At 33.5% G+C, this 19,959-nt stretch overlaps 3 protein-coding genes across 3 annotated transcripts in view; all 3 read left to right on the top strand.

Moving 5' to 3' along the window:
* The window catches only part of LOC148611940 (uncharacterized), a 53,720-nt gene extending 44,396 nt beyond the window's left edge, over positions 1-9,324 (top strand). The window contains exons 45-60 of the mRNA XM_088595339.1: positions 162-315; positions 1,925-2,071; positions 2,693-2,961; positions 3,135-3,288; positions 3,512-3,595; positions 3,840-4,102; positions 4,294-4,447; positions 5,369-5,515; positions 6,172-6,440; positions 6,614-6,767; positions 6,991-7,074; positions 7,319-7,581; positions 7,768-7,921; positions 8,221-8,355; positions 8,710-8,978; positions 9,160-9,324. Coding sequence (XP_088451465.1) covers positions 162-315; positions 1,925-2,071; positions 2,693-2,961; positions 3,135-3,288; positions 3,512-3,595; positions 3,840-4,102; positions 4,294-4,447; positions 5,369-5,515; positions 6,172-6,440; positions 6,614-6,767; positions 6,991-7,074; positions 7,319-7,581; positions 7,768-7,921; positions 8,221-8,355; positions 8,710-8,978; positions 9,160-9,324 — 2,865 coding nt within the window. The remainder of the gene's footprint in view (positions 1-161; positions 316-1,924; positions 2,072-2,692; positions 2,962-3,134; positions 3,289-3,511; positions 3,596-3,839; positions 4,103-4,293; positions 4,448-5,368; positions 5,516-6,171; positions 6,441-6,613; positions 6,768-6,990; positions 7,075-7,318; positions 7,582-7,767; positions 7,922-8,220; positions 8,356-8,709; positions 8,979-9,159) is intronic.
* A 178-nt stretch (positions 9,325-9,502) lies between these two features.
* Positions 9,503-11,882, top strand: LOC148611939 (uncharacterized). Its single transcript, XM_088595338.1, has 6 exons — positions 9,503-9,632; positions 9,878-10,140; positions 10,327-10,480; positions 10,780-10,914; positions 11,268-11,536; positions 11,718-11,882. The coding sequence occupies exons 1-6, from the start codon at positions 9,518-9,520 to the stop codon at positions 11,880-11,882; spliced, it is 1,101 nt and encodes a 366-aa protein (XP_088451464.1). The 5' UTR covers positions 9,503-9,517.
* Positions 11,883-12,074: 192 nt separating this feature from the next.
* The window catches only part of LOC148611938 (uncharacterized), a 31,734-nt gene continuing 23,849 nt past the window's right edge, over positions 12,075-19,959 (top strand). Inside the window, exons 1-19 of the mRNA XM_088595337.1 lie at positions 12,075-12,189; positions 12,435-12,697; positions 12,885-13,038; positions 13,338-13,472; positions 13,827-14,095; positions 14,277-14,430; positions 14,663-14,749; positions 14,995-15,257; positions 15,446-15,599; positions 15,899-16,033; positions 16,390-16,658; positions 16,840-16,993; positions 17,226-17,312; positions 17,558-17,820; positions 18,007-18,160; positions 18,460-18,594; positions 18,949-19,217; positions 19,399-19,552; positions 19,784-19,870. Coding sequence (XP_088451463.1) covers positions 12,075-12,189; positions 12,435-12,697; positions 12,885-13,038; positions 13,338-13,472; positions 13,827-14,095; positions 14,277-14,430; positions 14,663-14,749; positions 14,995-15,257; positions 15,446-15,599; positions 15,899-16,033; positions 16,390-16,658; positions 16,840-16,993; positions 17,226-17,312; positions 17,558-17,820; positions 18,007-18,160; positions 18,460-18,594; positions 18,949-19,217; positions 19,399-19,552; positions 19,784-19,870 — 3,301 coding nt within the window. The remainder of the gene's footprint in view (positions 12,190-12,434; positions 12,698-12,884; positions 13,039-13,337; positions 13,473-13,826; positions 14,096-14,276; positions 14,431-14,662; positions 14,750-14,994; positions 15,258-15,445; positions 15,600-15,898; positions 16,034-16,389; positions 16,659-16,839; positions 16,994-17,225; positions 17,313-17,557; positions 17,821-18,006; positions 18,161-18,459; positions 18,595-18,948; positions 19,218-19,398; positions 19,553-19,783; positions 19,871-19,959) is intronic.

Raw genomic sequence — 19,959 nt, 5'->3', positions numbered from 1 at the left:
ATGAATCGGTAAGACAAAATTAGCATTTCAAAGGCAAAACGTCAATCCTTTGTTTTTAAGTAATATGTTATGTACAAGCGTTTGTTTCATATTCAATGAAGTGTACAAATGGTACTGTTAAAAGAAAAAGTTGGAGACATTTCAATTTGATTTCCATACAGGTGAAACCAGATGGTAGTTTTGAAGCAGATTTACCAGAAATCAACAAAGGAGAAGTTCCTGGAGATAAAGTTGTCATTGTTGTTAAACCTGAGTCTCTAGATGAGGTTCCCGAAGTCAGCAACCTTGTCATTAAAGTATGCAAGAAATTCCCAGGTATGCTTGTCATGTAATTATTCTCTCTATATATATATGTTAAAAAACGCGAGAGAAGTAAGAAACAATGTTTTCTATCAAAATATTTATCATCATTTCAGACATTTTAATGCTATTCAACGATGATTAGATTGATTTTGTTTATTTTTGATGTAAGTCTTTTAATCTTTGAATAAATTTAAGATACTTTATTTGGACTCATAGTTACAATTCAGATACTTCATTAAATGTATATTTTTTAATTTCAATTCTCGTCTCAGACAACCCAGTCAATTTTTTGTTGTGAATTATCATTTCATTAACATTAACTTTCATTGTATCAACTATCAAATTTAGCGATGTTATATATTTGTTTTTGTTTATAATAACTTGATTACATGTAAATGTTTCATATTATAGAAAATTCTTTTATTTTGAGCTTTGAATTGAATCTAAAAAAAACCTTCATTAGTAATTTTGAATCATTTTCTCATTTTGCTTTTTAAATAAATTAATGTAAATATTTTTCTTTTCTTTGAATCTGTACGTTTGCTTGGTGGAAAACATAAGGTGCCGGTACATAATCCCGGTCTCTTAACATAATTATCGTAAATGCATATAGAATTTGGTATTCGTTAGTAAGTACAATCCATACATATATATACAGCGGTACGAGTTCGAGTCCCGCGGAGAGAACGACCATAACTTTGACAGTTCCAACATCTTCAAGTTCTTCAAGTTTTCGTTGTCTTCCCTGTATCAATTTGATTCGATGGAGCAGTGTAGCGAATAGTTTATAGAATAGTTAATTTGTTTAAGTTACAACGTTGATATACTTCTAAAAATTCTAGATAGTTCTTAAAGGATTCTTCCACATTAAAAATTAATATGAAAAGTAGTAAATATCTTATAAATTGTAATAGAAAAATTGTGATTAAAATACATTTTGACAGGATAAAACATTTCTAAGATTATCGATGTTTCTACAATTTTGTAACTTCATTCAGAATTGTCAACTTTCCTTTCATCTGTGGCAACATCCCTTCAGTACCTGCGTGTGGAGTGTTCATATCGCAACTCATACGTTATGCCAGAGCTTGCCGAAAATACGCAGACTTTTTGTATCGCGGTAGAGCTCTAACAAATAGGTTTCTGAAACAGGGTTAAGTTGCTACAAGATTGAAGTCATCACTACAGAAGTTTTATGGTCGTCATCATGAACTCGTGGATCGTTATGGTGTATCCAGCTGCACAATGAAAACTGATTTATTCAACGGGTCATTGTTTACCTTTCCTCGTTTGTCTACCCTGGACATGACTTTTTATGAGCAACTGATATGAGCAGAGGACGCTTACCCTACCGGTGCACCTGGTCCATGCTCCCAGTTTTTACTGGAGTCTGTGTTGCTCATTTGCTCTTGTTACTCTGTATGTATTATATTAGTTACTTAATGTTCTTTGTTTTGTATACCTGTTTTCCATATCTGGTCTTTGTCCTTGGATTACATTCGTTTGAATACCGTTATAACCTTGGTTCCCTTGATTACTCTTATCCAAACAAACTGAGTTAGCAATAGTCTATGTAAAGGCAAAAAACAGTTTCTTTGTACTTCTCGTTTTTTGTTTGCAGAGACAACAACGCCTTCTACAGTGACTCCACTCTCTACCGGTGAAACACCAACCACGGCAGGAATGTCGTCACATACATCCATGACAACCATGACAACAACGCCAACTACTGAAGTTACAGCTACTGAAGTTACTCTTACAACCACTGGTGAGTTTATATCTATTTTTGCTTTCAATGCTTATTTTTGTCCAAGGTAATTATGAAATGGATGAGAATAATATTGCAATACTATATGATGTACACTTGTTTCAAAGAGTAATTGGTCATTTGCAGCATTATAACCAAAGTCAAGTTCACAAACAAGTTGTTATGTATATAAAGAGTAACAAAAACTAAAAATATCGAAAATGTAAGTGAAATCCAGCACCGATGAGTTTTATCAAATTATGTCAAAGATGCTGCATTATCTTAACCCGTGTTTAATACAAGTTGTGCTTGATAGATAGGTATTTTAAGGGATTTGAATGTTATGCTACTGAAAATTGCGGTAAGTAATTAAAGATATATACGTGTTAGACAAGTTGTGCCATTTCATTGCTAATACCTTCAGGGTCCAATAGTTACTAATTACGTTAATACCAAACACATAAATGTTGCTTATTTTGGTATGCCTTGGACAACATTTATAAAAGAACAGCTTTAATTAAATATTTATTCGACAGAAAATTTCTTTAAACGTTAAATGGTTTCAACATATTCATGATATACCTATGAAGATTCAATGTCTTATTAAACAACGCAAGTTAATCACACGAAAATTATTTTCAGCATATCCAGTTTGTACGACGGAAGATGTCACTGACGTCTCAGATATACCAAGAATGGAGCCCATTAGTTCCTCCAACGTTAATGATGCTCCAGATGTTATGACCCCAGATGGGTGGAAACCATCAAATAGAGATAACCAACCATTCATTGGCTTCTCACTGCCAGACACTTATCCTATAATGGATGTGGTGTTTGATACAGAGAATGTAAAGAGTGTCCGAATCAGGGTCACAGATGGAGACGAAGAAATTTTGGATAAACCAATTGATGTGAGTAATTTCATGACATATTCTTTTCCTTATTGCTTAAACATTCCTAATACGAAGTTATTTTATTACTGAAGAATTCATTTCATTTTATTTGTGTGCATCAACGCTGTGCAATGAAATTATATTTACGGGAAATCTTCTGCTCATTTGTTTGAATTCGTTTTTATTGATAGATGAAACCAGATGGATCTGTTGAGGAAGATCTTCAAGACATTGTGAAGGGTCTTGTTCCTGGTGACAGGATCGAAATCTATGTTTCACCGGCATCAGAGAATGAAGAACCTGTTGTTAAAAACCTGAAGATAAAAGTCTGTGAAAAATTTCCAGGTAAAAAAATGTTGGTCTATGTTGACAATGGTAAAAATCAACTTCTCTACTTTTTTATAACAAATCTATGAAACATAGTAAAATCATATTATGAGGGAGGGAGAATAGCTAAGCCTACACATTGCGACAAACGCTTTTATATTCTAGGATCGGATATCTATTCAGCGCTGACTCAATAGTCAACCGTTAGGTTAAAGATGGTGATTTCTGAATTATTTTTCAGTGAGTACAACAGCATCGACAACTGGTGCACCAACAACAGCTCAACCGCCATCAACATCAACTCCAACGACCCCAATAACACCAGGTAATTATATATCACCAGGCATCATTTAGATAAAGATCTTTTTAGTATCCCAAAATTTAAATCAAATGTAAAAAAAGTTTTTAAGCAATCAGGCTTTTCCATTAGAAGAGTTTAAAAAGTGTGTTACTCCTTATTGTGCATTTGTTTACTTTTGGTATTTGGGGTTTGAAATTATAATTTCTTATCAATTGAGAGAGAAGCCTTTTCTGCCTTAAAAATGAGTGTTGTCGTATTAATATTTTAGTTGTGTGTCCTGTTGAGGATGAAATTGAGTCATCAGAAGTACCAAACAGTGAAGTAACAACTTCCAGTAATACAGATGATACAGATGATGTCATGTCACCCGAAGGATGGAAACCAGAATCAGACGATGATAATCCAGTCATTACAGTGACTTTCGATGAGCCAGAATCTGTCATGGATGTGACTGCAGAAACTATAAATGTTAAGGAATTCGTCATTAAAGTGACGGATGGAAATGATGTAGTTTTTGAGGAACCTGTTGAGGTAAAGTATAGTATTTACTTTGTTTTACCCATATGTAAAACATGTGACAAAATCTTGTTTCCTTTTATATTTTATATTGAATATAGTGTTGAACGGCAATAGTTAGTTTTGGTTACTTTGTTTATTTGTTTACTTTCTATGTTCTACAGACATTTCAATATATGACCATTGAACTTTCTCTTACCAATCAGGTGACTCCAGAAGGCAAAGTTGATGTGAACTTGCCAGAGGAGATTGGAAATGTTGTACCAGGAGACAAGGTTGAAATCTATCCTATACCTGAATCAGATGATGTGATTCCAGAAGTCAGCAATCTTAAAGTGAAAGTGTGTAAAAAGCTTAAAGGTACAATTTTTCTTTAAGTATTGAGAAATTTGGTTTCTCTGATAGTAAAGTTGCATTTAGTATAACTTTTGACTGCATGTTATAACTTAAATTATACAGATGAAAATTGGTCGGTAGCACGGCCAAATATGATTAACAAACAAATATTTGTTCTTCTAATTAAAAGTTTCTATAGTCGGCGTCACATAAATAACATACTGTTAAAATTTGAATAAAAATATTTTCTACGACTTTATTGACACCTACCGTCGTTTAAATTGTCTTAAATGACTTGCTCATTCGTTTAGCCAAACGGCTTCTCCCTAAACATTGAATCGTTAAATTCCGGTCAGATTTTAATTCTAGATGCCAATATTTACATTGTAAAAAGTCAGCCATGTTTACAGTGATCGGGTTGCTTGGAGATGTTGTTTACGTTTAAATGGTTTGTCCAAAAACCGAAGAACCCAGAATGCACTTCGGCGTTATTTCGGATATCTCGGATTTATTTTACGCGAACAACGTACAATACCGAGAAGTTGATCAAGCAGACGATTGTCATCGGAGTTCAACGGGAACTTACGAACTTCGTTTTTAAACAAATCGTCCCGTAAAAACCAACATGGCGGATATTAGTATGGGATTTTCCCGTAAGGATTTGTTACGCATGATTTAAGCTAATAAGCGACTTGTTTTTGAGAAGCTGTTTGGCTAAACGAATGAGCAAGTCATTTAAGACAATTTAAGCGAGGTTGGTGTCAATAAAGTCGTAGAAAATATTTTTATTCAAATTTTAACAGTATGTTATTTATGTGACGCCGAATATAGTACCAATATACAATAGATGTATTATCGAAATTTCTTTTCAAACAAATTTTGTCGGCAAAATTGTAAATATCAATTAAAATTAACTTTTTATGCATATCCTGTTTCTGTTTGCAGAGACAACAACTTCTGCTACAGTGACTTCACCTTCTACCGAAGAAACACCAACCACGGCAGGAATGTCGTCACATACATCTATGACAACCATGACAACAACGCCAACTACTGAAGTTACAGCTACTGAAGTTACTGTTACAACCACTGGTGAGTTTATATCTAGTTTTGCTTTCAATACTCATTTCTGTCCAAGGTATTTATGAAATGGATGAGAACTTTTAATATTGCAAATTTGTATGATGTACACGTGTTTCAAAGAGAATGCTGTTCATTTGCAGCATTAGAACCAAGTTCAATTTAACAAATAATTTGTCATGTATATAAAGACAAACAAAAATAAAAAATATCACGAAAGGAAGTCCAATCTTAAACCGATTAGTTCTATCAAAGAATGTCAAATATGCTACAATATCTTAACCTGTGTTAAATAAAAGTTATGCTGCATACATAGGTATTTTATGAGTTTCGAATGTTGTGCGACTGAAATTTTTGTCAATAAAAACGATGTAATGCTGGTGTTAGACAGGTTGTGTCATTTGATTGCTGAATACCTTCAGGGTCCAATAGTTAATCAGCACTGGCCTCGACACAATGTTTTATAAATACGTAAATACCAATCACATAAACGTTGCTAATTTCGGTTTTCGGTGGACAACTTTTGAAAAAGATCATCTTAACTTTCATATTTATTCGATAACAAAAGTTCATTGAACGTTAACTGGTTTCAACATATTCATGATGTACCTATGAAGATTCAATAACTTTTCCACAACACGAAGTGATCACACGAAAATTGTTTACAGCTTATCCAGTTTGTACGAAGGAAGATGTCACTGACGTCTCAGATATACCAAGGATGGAGCCCATCAGTTCCTCTAATGTCAATGATGCTCCAGATGTTATGACCCCTGATGGTTGGAAACCATCAAATAGAGATAACCAACCATTCATTGGCATCTCACTGCCAGACACTTATCCTATAATGGATGTGGGGTTTGATACAGAGAATGTAGAGAGTGTCCGCATCAGGGTCACAGATGGAGATGAAGAGATTTTGGATGAACCAATTGATGTAAGTAATTCCATGACACATTCTTTTCTTTATTGCTCAAACATTGCAAATACGAAATTAATTCATTACTGACGAATTCATTTTGTTTTATTTCTTTGCATCAAGCTTGTGCACTGAAATTATATCTAAAGGAGTTTTTCTGCTCATTTGTTTGAATTCGTTTTTATTGATAGATGAAACCAGATGGATCTGTTGAGGAAGATCTTCAAGACATTGTGAAGGGTCTTGTTCCTGGTGACAGGATCGAAATCTATATTTCACCGGCATCAGAGAATGAAGAACCTGTTGTTAAAAACCTGAAGATAAAAGTCTGTGAAAAGTTTCCAGGTAAAAAAATGTTGGTCTATGTTGACAATGGTAAAAATCAACTTCTCTACTTTTTTATAACAAATCTATGAAACATAGTAAAATCATATTATGAGGGAGGGAGAATAGCTAAGCCTACACATTGCGACGAACGCTTTTATATTCTAGGATCGGATATCTATTCAGCGCTGACTCAATAGTCAACCGTTAGGTTAAAGATGGTGATTTCTGAATTATTTTTCAGTGAGTACAACAGCATCGACAACTGGTGCACCAACAACAGTTCAACCTCCATCAACATCAACCCCAACAACCCCAATAACACCAGGTAATTTTATATCACCCGGCATCATTTATATAACAGATCATTTTTATCGACAAATTTTAATCAAATGTAAAACAAGATTCTAAGCAATCAGGCTGTACCATTTAAAGAGTTGAAAACAATGTTACTCCCTTTCCGTGTCCTTGTTTAACTTTTGATTTATGAAGTTTCAAATTATAATTTCTTATCAACTGAGAAAGAAGACCTCTTTTACCTTATAAAATATGCAGTCGTATTTATATTTTAGTTGTGTGTCCTGTTGAGGATGAAATTGAGTCATCAGAAGTACCAAACAGTGAAGTAACAACTTCCAGTAATCCAGAAGATACAGATGATGTCATGTCACCCGAAGGATGGAAACCAGAACCAGACGATGATAATCCAGTCATTACAGTGACCTTCGATGAGCCAGAATCTGTCATGGACGTAACAGCAGAAACTAAAAATGTAAAGAAATTTGTCATTAAAGTGACGGATGGGGATGATGTAGTTTTTGAGGAACCTGTTGAGGTAAAGTATAGTCTTAAATTTGTTTGACCTTGTTTGTAAGAATATTTTACATGGTATTACTTTGTTTGATCATATACTTAATCTTGAACAGTTTGAAAAATGCTGGTGGGAAATAAAAAGTTTTATGCCGTACTAAAGCATTATAGAAATTTCTTATATGACTTATAAACTTTTTCTTAAACCTAGATGAACCCTGATGGCACAGTTGATGTTAATTTGCCAGATGAGAATGGAAATGTTGTACCTGGAGACAAGGTGGAAATCTTTCCTATTCCCGAATCAGATGACTTGGTTCCAGAAGTCAGCAATCTCAAAGTGAAAGTGTGTAAAAAGCTGAAAGGTACAGGTCTTGTTTAAGATTTAATATATTTAAATAGTCTTCCTTTTAAAATTTGTTAACTATACTTGACATTTATTGATATCATTTGGTTAACTTTGTATAGTTATCATAACTAAGAACTATACAAATGACCATTTATCTGTATCGTGTTTAAATGTAAATCACAAAACAATATTTCTATCGTACAAAGTTTCTGTTATGGCGTACACTAGATATGATATTGATATATGTGTTTAAACGAACTGAGTAAATTAACTCCTGTATAAAGAAAAATGTTGATTATCTGTTATTATTTGCAGAGACTACAACTGCCCCTAAAGCGACTACACCTTCTACCAGTGAAACACCAACCACAACAGGAATGTCTTCACATACCTCTATGACAACACCAACTTCAGAAGTAACAGCTACTGAAGTTACCGGAACAACTACTGGTTAGTTTGTATATGTGATTACTTTCACTTTTTATTTTGTCCTGAACTATTTATAGAATTGATGATCATTTATTCCAATTGGAAAAGTTGACAACATATCTGCTATTCGTGCAATAACCTGATCAAATCGTTCCTGTATCAACATTGACATGGAACTCTTATACTTTTTAAATGTTTTTGTTTTTTTCTGGGTTAATTTATTTACAAGACAGATTCTTTTTTTCATGAAAAATTGAGCATGATTAGATATTTGCCTACAATTACTACTGTTCGTATACAGACATGCCTTCGTAGTATTTCCGCTATATTTTTTTTTCATTTGAAATGAATAATAAAACATTGACTTTATTTCAGCATATCCAATTTGTAATGAAGAAGATGCTACTGACGTCTCAGATATACCAAGAATGGAACCCATAAGTTCCTCTAATGTAAACGGTGCTGCAGATGTCATGACCCCTGACGGATGGAAACCATCAAATAGAGACAACCAACCGTTCGTTGGCATCTCACTTCCAGACACTTATCCTATAATGGATGTGGTGTTTGATACAGAGAATGTAGAAAGTGTCCGCATCAGGGTCACAAACGGAAACGAAGAAATTTTGGATGAACCAATTGATGTAAGTAGTTCCATGACACCTTTTATTGTTTATAGTCCTTATTACGAAAATTGAAATGTGGAAGTTATTTCAACAGTGTATAATTTATTTCATTTGATATATTTTTGTATACACTTAGCTTTAAATTTATATCTTCATTGGTTTGTTCTACTCATATGCTTGTGTTCTTTCTTATCTACAGATGAAACCAGATGGATCTGTTGAGGAAGATCTCCAAGATATTGTGAAGGGTCTTGTTCCTGGTGACAGGATCGAAATCTATGTCACTCCAGCATCAGATTATGAAACACCTGTTGTTAAAAACCTGAAGATAAAAGTCTGTGAAAAATTTCCAGGTAATATGTGATAGTTAATTCGGACAGGGGCCATATTCAATATCTTTACTATTTTATTTAAAAATAATAGAAAAAAACCAGAAAAATGCAGATGTGAAAAAACTGGGAGAATATTCAAGCTTGTATATTTCCGACAAAACCTTTTATGTTCTCAGGTGGAAACTCTAATCATTGATTACCCAGTGGTCAATCTTTGGATAAACGATGATGTTTTCTCAATTATATTTCACAGTTAGTACCACAGCATCAACAACCGTTTCACCAACAACAGCTCAACCTCCATCAACATCAACAACTGCAACAACTCCAATAACACCAGGTAATTATATATCACCAGGCATTATTTTTTCGTACAGGTCTTTTTGTATCCCAAACATTTAAATCAAATTTAAAACAAAGTTCTATGGTAATCTGACATTACAGTTTGGAGGCATTTAACAGTACGGTTCTCATTAATTGTACCTTTAATACCTGTAAGTGTTTCACGTTGGATAGTTAAACTAGTGTAGATTTCGAAAGAAGGCTTTTTCCCTACAAAACAACGTTTTCTTATTTTCATTTTAGTTGTGTGTCCAATTGAGGATGAAATTGAGTCATCAGAAGTACCAAACAGTGAAGTAACAACTTCCAGTAATCCAGAAGATACAGATGATGTCATGTCACCCGAAGGATGGAAGCCAGAACCAGACGATGATAATCCAGTCATTACAGTGACCTTCGATGAGCCAGAATCTGTCATGGACGTAACAGCAGAAACTAAAAATGTAAAGAAATTTGTCATTAAAGTGACGGATGGGGATGATGTAGTTTTTGAGGAACCTGTTGAGGTAAAGTATAGTCTTAAATTTGTTTGACCTTGTTTGTAAGAATATTTTACATGGTATTACTTTGTTTGATCATATACTTAATCTTGAACAGTTTGAAAAATGCTGGTGGGAAATAAAAAGTTTTATGCCGTACTAAAGCATTATAGAAATTTCTTATATGACTTATAAACTTTTTCTTAAATCTAGATGAACCCTGATGGCACAGTTGATGTTAATTTGCCAGATGAGAATGGAAATGTTGTACCTGGAGACAAGGTGGAAATCTTTCCTATTCCCGAATCAGATGACTTGGTTCCAGAAGTCAGCAATCTCAAAGTGAAAGTGTGTAAAAAGCTGAAAGGTACAGGTCTTGTTTAAGATTTAATATATTTAAATAGTCTTCCTTTTAAAATTTGTTAACTATACTTGACATTTATTGATATCATTTGGTTAACTTTGTATAGTTATTATAACTAAGAACTATACAAATGACCATTTATCTGTATCGTGTTTAAATGTAAATCACAAAACAATATTTCTATCGTACAAAGTTTCTGTTATGGCGTACACTAGATATGATATTGATATATGTGTTTAAACGAACTGAGTAAATTAACTCCTGTATAAAGAAAAATGTTGATTATCTGTTATTATTTGCAGAGACTACAACTGCCCCTAAAGCGACTACACCTTCTACCAGTGAAACACCAACCACAACAGGAATGTCTTCACATACCTCTATGACAACACCAACTTCAGAAGTAACAGCTACTGAAGTTACCGGAACAACTACTGGTTAGTTTGTATATGTGATTACTTTCACTTTTTATTTTGTCCTGAACTATTTATAGAATTGATGATCATTTATTCCAATTGGAAAAGTTGACAACATATCTGCTATTCGTGCAATAACCTGATCAAATCGTTCCTGTATCAACATTGACATGGAACTCTTATACTTTTTAAATGTTTTTGTTTTTTTCTGGGTTAATTTATTTACAAGACAGATTCTTTTTTTCATGAAAAATTGAGCATGATTAGATATTTGCCTACAATTACTACTGTTCGTATACAGACATGCCTTCGCAGTATTTCCGCTATATTTTTTTTCATTTGAAATGAATAATAAAACATTGACTTTATTTCAGCATATCCAATTTGTAATGAAGAAGATGCTACTGACGTCTCAGATATACCAAGAATGGAACCCATAAGTTCCTCTAATGTAAACGGTGCTGCAGATGTCATGACCCCTGACGGATGGAAACCATCAAATAGAGACAACCAACCGTTCGTTGGCATCTCACTTCCAGACACTTATCCTATAATGGATGTGGTGTTTGATACAGAGAATGTAGAAAGTGTCCGCATCAGGGTCACAAACGGAAACGAAGAAATTTTGGATGAACCAATTGATGTAAGTAGTTCCATGACACCTTTTATTGTTTATAGTCCTTATTACGAAAATTGAAATGTGGAAGTTATTTCAACAGTGTATAATTTATTTCATTTGATATATTTTTGTATACACTTAGCTTTAAATTTATATCTTCATTGGTTTGTTCTACTCATATGCTTGTGTTCTTTCTTATCTACAGATGAAACCAGATGGATCTGTTGAGGAAGATCTCCAAGATATTGTGAAGGGTCTTGTTCCTGGTGACAGGATCGAAATCTATGTCACTCCAGCATCAGATTATGAAACACCTGTTGTTAAAAACCTGAAGATAAAAGTCTGTGAAAAATTTCCAGGTAATATGTGATAGTTAATTCGGACAGGGGCCATATTCAATATCTTTACTATTTTATTTAAAAATAATAGAAAAAACCAGAAAAATGCAGATGTGAAAAAACTGGGAGAATATTCAAGCTTGTATATTTCCGACAAAACCTTTTATGTTCTCAGGTGGAAACTCTAATCATTGATTACCCAGTGGTCAATCTTTGGATAAACGATGATGTTTTCTCAATTATATTTCACAGTTAGTACCACAGCATCAACAACCGTTTCACCAACAACAGCTCAACCTCCATCAACATCAACAACTGCAACAACTCCAATAACACCAGGTAATTATATATCACCAGGCATTATTTTTTCGTACAGGTCTTTTTGTATCCCAAACATTTAAATCAAATTTAAAACAAAGTTCTATGGTAATCTGACATTACAGTTTGGAGGCATTTAACAGTACGGTTCTCATTAATTGTACCTTTAATACCTGTAAGTGTTTCACGTTGGATAGTTAAACTAGAGTAGATTTCGAAAGAAGGCTTTTTCCCTACAAAACAACGTTTTCTTATTTTCATTTTAGTTGTGTGCCCAATTGAGGATGAAATTGAGTCATCAGAAGTACCAAACAGTGAAGTAACAACTTCCAGTAATCCAGAAGATACAGATGATGTCATGTCACCCGAAGGATGGAAACCAGAACCAGACGATGATAATCCAGTCATTACAGTGACCTTCGATGAGCCAGAATCTGTCATGGACGTAACAGCAGAAACTAAAAATGTAAAGAAATTTGTCATTAAAGTGACGGATGGGGATGATGTAGTTTTTGAGGAACCTGTTGAGGTAAAGTATAGTCTTAAATTTGTTTGACCTTGTTTGTAAGAATATTTTACATGGTATTACTTTGTTTGATCATATACTTAATCTTGAACAGTTTGAAAAATGCTGATGGGAAATAAAAAAGTTTTATGCCGTACTAAAGCATTATAGAAATTTCTTATATGACTTATAAACTTTTTCTTAAACCTAGATGACCCCTGATGGCACAGTTGATGTTAATTTGCCAGATGAGAATGGAAATGTTGTACCTGGAGACAAGGTGGAAATCTTTCCTATTCCCGAATCAGATGACTTGGTTCCAGAAGTCAGCAATCTCAAAGTGAAAGTGTGTAAAAAGCTGAAAGGTACAGGTCTTGTTTAAGATTTAATATATTTAAATAGTCTTCCTTTTAAAATTTGTTAACTATACTTGACATTTATTGATATCATTTGGTTAACTTTGTATAGTTATCATAACTAAGAACTATACAAATGACCATTTATCTGTATCGTGTTTAAATGTAAATCACAAAACAATATTTCTATCGTACAAAGTTCATGTTATGGTGTACACTAGCTATGATATTGATATCTGTGTTTAAACGAACTGAGTAAATTAACTCCTGTATAAAGAAAAATGTTGATTATCTGTTATTATTTGCAGAGACTACAACTGCCCCTAAAGCGACTACACCTTCTACCAGTGAAACACCAACCACAACAGGAATGTCTTCACATACCTCTATGACAACACCAACTTCAGAAGTAACAGCTACTGAAGTTACCGGAACAACTACTGGTTAGTTTGTATATGTGATTACTTTCACTTTTTATTTTGTCCTGAACTATTTATAGAATTGATGATCATTTATTCCAATTGGAAAAGTTGACAACATATCTGCTATTCGTGCAATAACCTGATCAAATCGTTCCTGTATCAACATTGACATGGAACTCTTATACTTTTTAAATGTTTTTGTTTTTTTCTGGGTTAATTTATTTACAAGACAGATTCTTTTTTTCATGAAAAATTGAGCATGATTAGATATTTGCCTACAATTACTACTGTTCGTATACAGACATGCCTTCGCAGTATTTCCGCTATATTTTTTTTTCATTTGAAATGAATAATAAAACATTGACTTTATTTCAGCATATCCAATTTGTAATGAAGAAGATGCTACTGACGTCTCAGATATACCAAGAATGGAACCCATAAGTTCCTCTAATGTAAACGGTGCTGCAGATGTCATGACCCCTGACGGATGGAAACCATCAAATAGAGACAACCAACCGTTCGTTGGCATCTCACTTCCAGACACTTATCCTATAATGGATGTGGTGTTTGATACAGAGAATGTAGAAAGTGTCCGCATCAGGGTCACAAACGGAAACGAAGAAATTTTGGATGAACCAATTGATGTAAGTAGTTCCATGACACCTTTTATTGTTTATAGTCCTTATTACGAAAATTGAAATGTGGAAGTTATTTCAACAGTGTATAATTTATTTCATTTGATATATTTTTGTATACACTTAGCTTTAAATTTATATCTTCATTGGTTTGTTCTACTCATATGCTTGTGTTCTTTCTTATCTACAGATGAAACCAGATGGATCTGTTGAGGAAGATCTCCAAGATATTGTGAAGGGTCTTGTTCCTGGTGACAGGATCGAAATCTATGTCACTCCAGCATCAGATTATGAAACACCTGTTGTTAAAAACCTGAAGATAAAAGTCTGTGAAAAATTCCCAGGTAATATGTGATAGTTAATTCGGACAGGGGCCATATTCAATATCTTTACTATTTTATTTAAAAATAATAGAAAAAAACCAGAAAAATGCAGATGTGAAAAAACTGGGAGAATATTCAAGCTTGTATATTTCCGACAAAACCTTTTATGTTCTCAGGTGGAAACTCTAATCATTGATTACCCAGTGGTCAATCTTTGGATAAACGATGATGTTTTCTCAATTATATTTCACAGTTAGTACCACAGCATCAACAACCGTTTCACCAACAACAGCTCAACCTCCATCAACATCAACAACTGCAACAACTCCAATAACACCAGGTAATTATATATCACCAGGCATTATTTTTTCGTACAGGTCTTTTTGTATCCCAAACATTTAAATCAAATTTAAAACAAAGTTCTATGGTAATCTGACATTACAGTTTGGAGGCATTTAACAGTACGGTTCTCATTAATTGTACCTTTAATACATGTAAGTGTTTCACGTTGGATAGTTAAACTAGAGTAGATTTCGAAAGAAGGCTTTTTCCCTACAAAACAACGTTTTCTTATTTTCATTTTAGTTGTGTGCCCAATTGAGGATGAAATTGAGTCATCAGAAGTACCAAACAGTGAAGTAACAACTTCCAGTAATCCAGAAGATACAGATGATGTCATGTCACCCGAAGGATGGAAACCAGAACCAGACGATGATAATCCAGTCATTACAGTGACCTTCGATGAGCCAGAATCTGTCATGGACGTAACAGCAGAAACTAAAAATGTAAAGAAATTTGTCATTAAAGTGACGGATGGGGATGATGTAGTTTTTGAGGAACCTGTTGAGGTAAAGTATAGTCTTAAATTTGTTTGACCTTGTTTGTAAGAATATTTTACATGGTATTACTTTGTTTGATCATATACTTAATCTTGAACAGTTTGAAAAATGCTGATGGGAAATAAAAAAAGTTTTATGCCGTACTAAAGCATTATAGAAATTTCTTATATGACTTATAAACTTTTTCTTAAACCTAGATGACCCCTGATGGCACAGTTGATGTTAATTTGCCAGATGAGAATGGAAATGTTGTACCTGGAGACAAGGTGGAAATCTTTCCTATTCCCGAATCAGATGACTTGGTTCCAGAAGTCAGCAATCTCAAAGTGAAAGTGTGTAAAAAGCTGAAAGGTACAGGTCTTGTTTAAGATTTAATATATTTAAATAGTCTTCCTTTTAAAATTTGTTAACTATACTTGACATTTATTGATATCATTTGGTTAACTTTGTATAGTTATCATAACTAAGAATTATACAAATGACCATTTATCTGTATCGTGTTTAAATGTAAATCACAAAACAATATTTCTATCGTACAAAGTTCATGTTATGGTGTACACTAGCTATGATATTGATATCTGTGTTTAAACGAACTGAGTAAATTAACTCCTGTATAAAGAAAAATGTTGATTATCTGTTATTATTTGCAGAGACTACAACTGCCCCTAAAGCGACTACACCTTCTACCAGTGAAACACCAACCACAACAGGAATGTCTTCACATACCTCTATGACAACACCAACTTCAGAAGTAACAGCTACTGAAGTTACCGGAACAACTACTGGTTAGTTTGTATATGTGATTACTTTCACTTTTTATTTTGTCCTGAACTATTTATAGAATTGATGATCATTTATTCCAATTGGAAAAGTTGACAACATATCTGCTATTCGTGCAATAACCTGATCAAATCGTTCCTGTATCAACATTGACATGGAACTCTTATACTTTTTAAATGTTTTTGTTTTTTTTCTGGGTTAATTTATTTACAAGACAGATTCTTTTTTTCATGAAAAATTGAGCATGATTAGATATTTGCCTACAATTACTACTGTTCGTATACAGACATGCCTTCGCAGTATTTCCGCTATATTTTTTTTTTCATTTGAAATGAATAATAAAACATTGACTTTATTTCAGCATATCCAATTTGTAATGAAGAAGATGCTACTAACGTCTCAGATATACCAAGAATGGAACCCATAAGTTCCTCTAATGTAAACGGTGCTGCAGATGTCATGACCCCTGACGGATGGAAACCATCAAATAGAGACAACCAACCGTTCGTTGGCATCTCACTTCCAGACACTTATCCTATAATGGATGTGGTGTTTGATACAGAGAATGTAGAAAGTGTCCGCATCAGGGTCACAAACGGAAACGAAGAAATTTTGGATGAACCAATTGATGTAAGTAGTTCCATGACACCTTTTATTGTTTATAGTCCTTATTACGAAAATTGAAATGTGGAAGTTATTTCAACAGTGTATAATTTATTTCATTTGATATATTTTTGTATACACTTAGCTTTAAATTTATATCTTCATTGGTTTGTTCTACTCATATGCTTGTGTTCTTTCTTATCTACAGATGAAACCAGATGGATCTGTTGAGGAAGATCTCCAAGATATTGTGAAGGGTCTTGTTCCTGGTGACAGGATCGAAATCTATGTCACTCCAGCATCAGATTATGAAACACCTGTTGTTAAAAACCTGAAGATAAAAGTCTGTGAAAAATTCCCAGGTAATATGTGATAGTTAATTCGGACAGGGGCCATATTCAATATCTTTACTATTTTATTTAAAAATAATAGAAAAAAACCAGAAAAATGCAGATGTGAAAAAACTGGGAGAATATTCAAGCTTGTATATTTCCGACAAAACCTTTTATGTTCTCAGGTGGAAACTCTAATCATTGATTACCCAGTGGTCAATCTTTGGATAAACGATGATGTTTTCTCAATTATATTTCACAGTTAGTACCACAGCATCAACAACCGTTTCACCAACAACAGCTCAACCTCCATCAACATCAACAACTGCAACAACTCCAATAACACCAGGTAATTATATATCACCAGGCATTATTTTTTCGTACAGGTCTTTTTGTATCCCAAATATTTAAATCAAATTTAAAACAAAGTTCTATGGTAATCTGACATTACAGTTTGGAGGCATTTAACAGTACGGTTCTCATTAATTGTACCTTTAATACCTGTAAGTGTTTCACGTTGGATAGTTAAACTAGTGTAGATTTCGAAAGAAGGCTTTTTCCCTACAAAACAACGTTTTCTTATTTTCATTTTAGTTGTGTGTCCAATTGAGGATGAAATTGAGTCATCAGAAGTACCAAACAGTGAAGTAACAACTTCCAGTAATCCAGAAGATACAGATGATGTCATGTCACCCGAAGGATGGAAACCAGAACCAGACGATGATAATCCAGTCATTACAGTGACCTTCGATGAGCCAGAATCTGTCATGGACGTAACAGCAGAAACTAAAAATGTAAAGAAATTTGTCATTAAAGTGACGGATGGGGATGATGTAGTTTTTGAGGAACCTGTTGAGGTAAAGTATAGTCTTAAATTTGTTTGACCTTGTTTGTAAGAATATTTTACATGGTATTACTTTGTTTGATCATATACTTAATCTGGAACAGTTTGAAAAATGCTGGTGGGAAATAAAAAGTTTTATGCCGTACTAAAGCATTATAGAAATTTCTTATATGACTTATAAACTTTTTCTTAAATCTAGATGAACCCTGATGGCACAGTTGATGTTAATTTGCCAGATGAGAATGGAAATGTTGTACCTGGAGACAAGGTGGAAATCTTTCCTATTCCCGAATCAGATGACTTGGTTCCAGAAGTCAGCAATCTCAAAGTGAAAGTGTGTAAAAAGCTGAAAGGTACAGGTCTTGTTTAAGATTTAATATATTTAAATAGTCTTCCTTTTAAAATTTGTTAACTATACTTGACATTTATTGATATCATTTGGTTAACTTTGTATAGTTATTATAACTAAGAACTATACAAATGACCATTTATCTGTATCGTGTTTAAATGTAAATCACAAAACAATATTTCTATCGTACAAAGTTTCTGTTATGGCGTACACTAGATATGATATTGATATATGTGTTTAAACGAACTGAGTAAATTAACTCCTGTATAAAGAAAAATGTTGATTATCTGTTATTATTTGCAGAGACTACAACTGCCCCTAAAGCGACTACACCTTCTACCAGTGAAACACCAACCACAACAGGAATGTCTTCACATACCTCTATGACAACACCAACTTCAGAAGTAACAGCTACTGAAGTTACCGGAACAACTACTGGTTAGTTTGTATATGTGATTACTTTCACTTTTTATTTTGTCCTGAACTATTTATAGAATTGATGATCATTTATTCCAATTGGAAAAGTTGACAACATATCTGCTATTCGTGCAATAACCTGATCAAATCGTTCCTGTATCAACATTGACATGGAACTCTTATACTTTTTAAATGTTTTTGTTTTTTTCTGGGTTAATTTATTTACAAGACAGATTCTTTTTTTCATGAAAAATTGAGCATGATTAGATATTTGCCTACAATTACTACTGTTCGTATACAGACATGCCTTCGCAGTATTTCCGCTATATTTTTTTTTCATTTGAAATGAATAATAAAACATTGACTTTATTTCAGCATATCCAATTTGTAATGAAGAAGATGCTACTGACGTCTCAGATATACCAAGAATGGAACCCATAAGTTCCTCTAATGTAAACGGTGCTGCAGATGTCATGACCCCTGACGGATGGAAACCATCAAATAGAGACAACCAACCGTTCGTTGGCATCTCACTTCCAGACACTTATCCTATAATGGATGTGGTGTTTGATACAGAGAATGTAGAAAGTGTCCGCATCAGGGTCACAAACGGAAACGAAGAAATTTTGGATGAACCAATTGATGTAAGTAGTTCCATGACACCTTTTATTGTTTATAGTCCTTATTACGAAAATTGAAATGTGGAAGTTATTTCAACAGTGTATAATTTATTTCATTTGATATATTTTTGTATACACTTAGCTTTAAATTTATATCTTCATTGGTTTGTTCTACTCATATGCTTGTGTTCTTTCTTATCTACAGATGAAACCAGATGGATCTGTTGAGGAAGATCTCCAAGATATTGTGAAGGGTCTTGTTCCTGGTGACAGGATCGAAATCTATGTCACTCCAGCATCAGATTATGAAACACCTGTTGTTAAAAACCTGAAGATAAAAGTCTGTGAAAAATTCCCAGGTAATATGTGATAGTTAATTCGGACAGGGGCCATATTCAATATCTTTACTATTTTATTTAAAAATAATAGAAAAAAACAGAAAAATGCAGATGTGAAAAAACTGGGAGAATATTCAAGCTTGTATATTTCCGACAAAACCTTTTATGTTCTCAGGTGGAAACTCTAATCATTGATTACCCAGTGGTCAATCTTTGGATAAACGATGATGTTTTCTCAATTATATTTCACAGTTAGTACCACAGCATCAACAACCGTTTCACTAACAACAGCTCAACCTCCATCAACATCAACAACTGCAACAACTCCAATAACACCAGGTAATTATATATCACCAGGCATTATTTTTTCGTACAGGTCTTTTTGTATCCCAAACATTTAAATCAAATTTAAAACAAAGTTCTATGGT

The sequence above is a fragment of the Perna viridis genome, chromosome 7 (genome assembly GCF_037379345.1).
Source record: "Perna viridis isolate PV_CMFRI_1.1 ecotype Kerala chromosome 7, ASM3737934v1, whole genome shotgun sequence".
In the NCBI taxonomy this organism is placed as follows: Eukaryota; Metazoa; Mollusca; class Bivalvia; order Mytilida; family Mytilidae; genus Perna; species Perna viridis.
Note: the sequence above shows the minus strand (reverse complement) of the source record. Positions and strands in the feature narration are given on the sequence as shown.

Coding starts and splice junctions, on each gene's coding strand:
- LOC148611939 (XM_088595338.1), top strand. CDS start 9,518: ATGATGTTTTCTCAATTATATTTCACAGTTAGTACCACAGCATCAACA. Junction 10,915..11,267: donor AGTTACCGGAACAACTACTG/GTTAGTTTGTAT, acceptor ACTTTATTTCAG/CATATCCAATTTGTAATGAA. Junction 11,537..11,717: donor TTTTGGATGAACCAATTGAT/GTAAGTAGTTCC, acceptor TCTTATCTACAG/ATGAAACCAGATGGATCTGT.